Source organism: Rhagoletis pomonella, unplaced genomic scaffold (assembly GCF_013731165.1).
Source record: "Rhagoletis pomonella isolate Grant_MI unplaced genomic scaffold, Rhpom_1.0 Rhpom_scaffold_00005, whole genome shotgun sequence".
Classification (NCBI taxonomy): Eukaryota; Metazoa; Arthropoda; class Insecta; order Diptera; family Tephritidae; genus Rhagoletis; species Rhagoletis pomonella.
Window position 1 is genome coordinate 82,508,503 of NW_023458559.1, and position 4,166 is coordinate 82,512,668.

Below are 4,166 nucleotides of genomic sequence, written 5' to 3' on the forward strand. Positions count from 1 at the left end.
AAAAAAAAAGTTAGGGGAACTATAGCAAAGACAGCTGCTTTTAATAAAATGACGGTTACACAAGATGAAGCGGGAGATTTCGGCAAAAATAGTGACTGCTATGAACAATACCACTGCCCCTGGAAAAAAATTCGTTTTGCCAGAGAATGGAAGCAACGAGAACAGCTTCAAAAAGGAAAAGAACCAGAATCATTTAGCGCTGAACATCAGACGCAAACAGTAGCGTCTGAAAAATTAGGAACGAATGATGTGAAAACGGAAGGGGCCACCTCAAAGCTGATATTTGATGAAGTAGTAGCTAGATCTGAATGTATTTTGTCTGAACATACGCAAAAAGAGATCACTGTAATTCTCCAGCAACAGCAACAGCAACAGCAACAATTTCAGCAAAATCGACGAGACAGTTCCGATAGCAATTCTTCCCTCTTAAGCAATTCAAGCAGTCAATCATCCACATATGTTATACCTACTTTTTGCACTTGTACTCCGCAGCAGTTGAAGCAACAAGAAGACGATAGTGGAAATCCTTCATCTTGTCAATGTAGGGATTCTAATTTGCAGGACAACGAATCGGGCTGTGACGATGAACTGTGCGAGGTTCACTGCAGATCACAAAAACAAACGCAAAGTGAACAATCGACTATGAATGATCTTTGTCAGAGATTCGATGAAAACTTAGAAACTTTCATAAAATTTTCCACTGAGGCTGGAACCGACTGCAGTCCAAATGACGAATCAATACATTCATGCTTGAAAAATATTTCATGTCATGACTCTACATTGGGAAAGACAGCCAGTGATACGGCCAACCCTGATGTACGTTGTTCAAATTAGTTAGAAAATGGCAAATATCTACATTATTGTTTCAATATCCCTATTTATTTTTATTTATTTATTTTTTCTTTTTTATCTCATTTTCATACATTTGTGGTACTTAAAATTCAGATAATTTATGTACATATTATGTTGTCAATAAAATCAAATGATACATTTATTCAAGACGATTTTATATCCGCTTTTTTTGATTGCTATACACGGCCAATATGTATGTACATAGTTCCCGCTTTAAGAATAGTTTTTAAGCTTGTATCATTTGATATGCACTACGTTTGTTTATTAATTGACTAATTACTTACTTCAATAATTGCAGGGATTTTTCCGACGATCCATTCAACAAAAAATTCAATATCGTCCTTGTACAAAAAATCAGCAATGCAGCATTTTACGCATAAATCGTAATCGTTGTCAGTATTGTCGGCTGAAAAAATGTATTGCAGTTGGAATGAGTCGTGATGGTAAGCTTAATTTTCTATATTTAATATACACACGTACATGCATATATGTATACTTACTTATGTATATAGATACAGATGAATGCATCAGATGCCTTAATTCCCCGAATTATGCTGGGTAATGGATATTGTATTAAAAATAAGCATGTCTAAACATACATATTCATAGGTACTTGTATTTGATACACATATTTATGAATTTATGTATGTATGTATGTACTAGGGTTGTTAATTTTTCAGCTTTTTCCGATCCCGGGATTTTCGGGATGTCGTTATTACAATCCCGGGATTAGTCCCGGGATTTAGATATTCATTACTTTTCCACAACTTAAATCGAAAAAATTGCTTCTATATTGTTTGAGAAGCTCTCCTACCATAAAAAATAAAATAAATAAATGGGTTTGAAACTTACACCCCTATTGCGAGTGTCGACTGGCAGTAGAATAGAAATTTGTCGATCGAGTCGATCATCTTTTATTTTGCTATTGTGTAACTTGATCGATAAAAATTTGTACTATTGTGAATGGTTGACAGAATTGTAAACAGCTGTTTGTTTGTTTACATTTGTTTCTTGAGTGTTTTATTTACATCATTTTTAAAATAATTGCTTTTATTATTAAATTTAAAAAATGGACACAGTTGAAATATGGTTTAGTGATGAGGAAGATGATGCGGAAGCTAATAGATTAGTAGAGTTGGCTAAAGCAAGGAGGGAATTGCGAGATTCGTCGGATCCCTTGGACTTGGAAGGTGTAAGTACATGTGTGAGTTTTATGAACAAAAGTTGCGTTCCCGATGATTCACGGTTTTTAGGCTTTACATGATTTGCAGGAAAAGCTGTTTTCCTCATTAATAAACTTTATGGAAGTTTAAGAAATACGGTACGGTTAAGTTTTTTGTACAATGATGTTGGGTTTTTGTGTCCAAATGCGTGACCCGAGTTTAAAAACTTTAACATAACAACATAACAAGTGTATTGAAAGAATTCAACTTTAATTTAAAATAAAGATTTCAAATTTCCGAGCCCTAATCAATTAATAAATTATGCAGTTTTTTTGTATAAACTTTTGATGTTGGTTCTGCGCAAAAACACAAGAAATATTGGCCCCTATTATGATTTGCATTCGATTTTCGACTGTGGTCGAAAGTGCTGAGCGAACGAATTTGCATTTGGTATTATGGCACTCATTCGATGAAGAATAGCGCTATTGTGAATTTCGCTCGTTTAGGTTGTTCACAATAGTATATTTTTCACCGCTGAGAAGCTTTGTTTACAAATCGAGCAAACTAAATAGTTATACATATTTATGTAAATTTGTTCTAATTAAAATGAAGTAAAAAAGAAAGCAAGTTTATAAAAACGTGGTAAAATGAGTACAACGAGTTCTGGTTCAACGATTCGTCAGAGGATGAGAGCTTAGTAAACTGGCCAGGGGTAGCAAATGTTTAAGAGAGTTTAAGTTTATTAGTCTTTCGAATATATTTTGATATAAAATATATTTAAGAAATTTGTCTACAGATTCATTAAAAAGTTCCGACCATCTAAAGAGGCGTTTGTGAGCCAAATCTATTTAAAATATTTTAAAACTATCAACAGCGCTACGATTTTGTTCTCAGAGATCGTGCCAACAGAGTATTGAGATTTTCTTTCATAAGTAAAACCAGCCTTTCGAGCTTGTGTTTAGTATTCAAGATGTTAGAACTGCATGAAATTAATAAAAATTGTTTAAAATTAATGTCTAGCCGCCAAAATGTAAGAAAACATATACAAAATCATACATTTTTCACAATTTTCTAACACTTCGCTACACCATCGAAAGCAAAATTCTGTTCGACAGAAAATTCGATACTCAACGAAAATTTCGACACGCTTGCATAGCTCATAATACGAATTCCACTTTCGATCTTCGATCTTCGATAGCCAGCGAAGATCGAAAATCGAATGCAGCTCATAATAAGGGCCATTGTATATGTATCTTTTCCAATAAAAGCGGAGCTTCCTACCCTACTCTTTCCGGAAATTCCTTTGCCTATGTCTTCACTCTCCTGCATCAGTACGACCAACCGCGCAAGTTGCCTTTTGTTGCTTATAATTTTTGATCTGTAATTCAGACACATACATGCATATGTATATTTCACAATTTTTTACAACTTCCAGTTCAATTGACTTACTTTTTATCCATTATAGTACCACTTTCTTATGTAAATTTTATAAACGCAAACTCCAACGACTAAAAAACAGCAATAGAAGGATGAGCGATTAAAAAGTATTCACAGTCGCTAATTGAGCGACTAAGCGACACTCGCAATAGCATCGATAATCGATAATCGCTTAATAGTCGTTTATCTACTGCCAGTCGACATTCGCAATAGGGGTGTTACTTTTTTATTTAAAGTGGCGTTTTTATTTTTTCTCTCTGACATTAGGATTTATTTTAAAGGACTTTGCAATTTCAAAATTATGATTAATTCCAAAAATTATTATCTATGCAATGTAGAATAAAAACATGGGTACCAAATGCAAGAGGAAATTTCTTTAGAATTTAGAAAAATTAAAATTTGTTGGATTCACAAGGACGAATAGGTAATTTTTTAAGCCGATAAAGTTAGAAGGACGAAATTGGAGCTTATATAAGTCCTTAACATATATATTTTTCAAAAACAGATATTGCGAAATTTCAAGGATACAATTTTAAAAGGACATTTTCAATACTTACCAGTCCGTCTGCACCAAAAACTTGAATCTACAGAATTTCCTCTTTAACTTTATGCCCATACTTCTTCTCTAAGCACATTTCACTGAATTTTTTAAATAATTTTTGGATTACTGACTTCAGGGTGAAAAACTAAAAAAGCAATTTTACTATATTTGGC

General features: G+C 33.4%; 2 protein-coding genes across 3 annotated transcripts in view; one reads left to right on the plus strand and one right to left on the minus strand.

The window, feature by feature from the left end:
- Positions 1 to 4,166, minus strand: part of LOC118739711 (ecdysone-induced protein 75B, isoforms C/D) — a 39,609-nt gene that overhangs the window by 33,888 nt on the left and 1,555 nt on the right. The gene's annotated exons all lie outside the window — the stretch shown is intronic.
- Positions 7 to 1,542, plus strand: LOC118739712 (ecdysone-induced protein 75B-like). The gene is made up of 3 exons (XM_036471224.1): positions 7 to 816; positions 1,151 to 1,295; positions 1,365 to 1,542. The coding sequence occupies exons 1-3, from the start codon at positions 49 to 51 to the stop codon at positions 1,412 to 1,414; spliced, it is 963 nt and encodes a 320-aa protein (XP_036327117.1). The 5' UTR covers positions 7 to 48; the 3' UTR covers positions 1,415 to 1,542.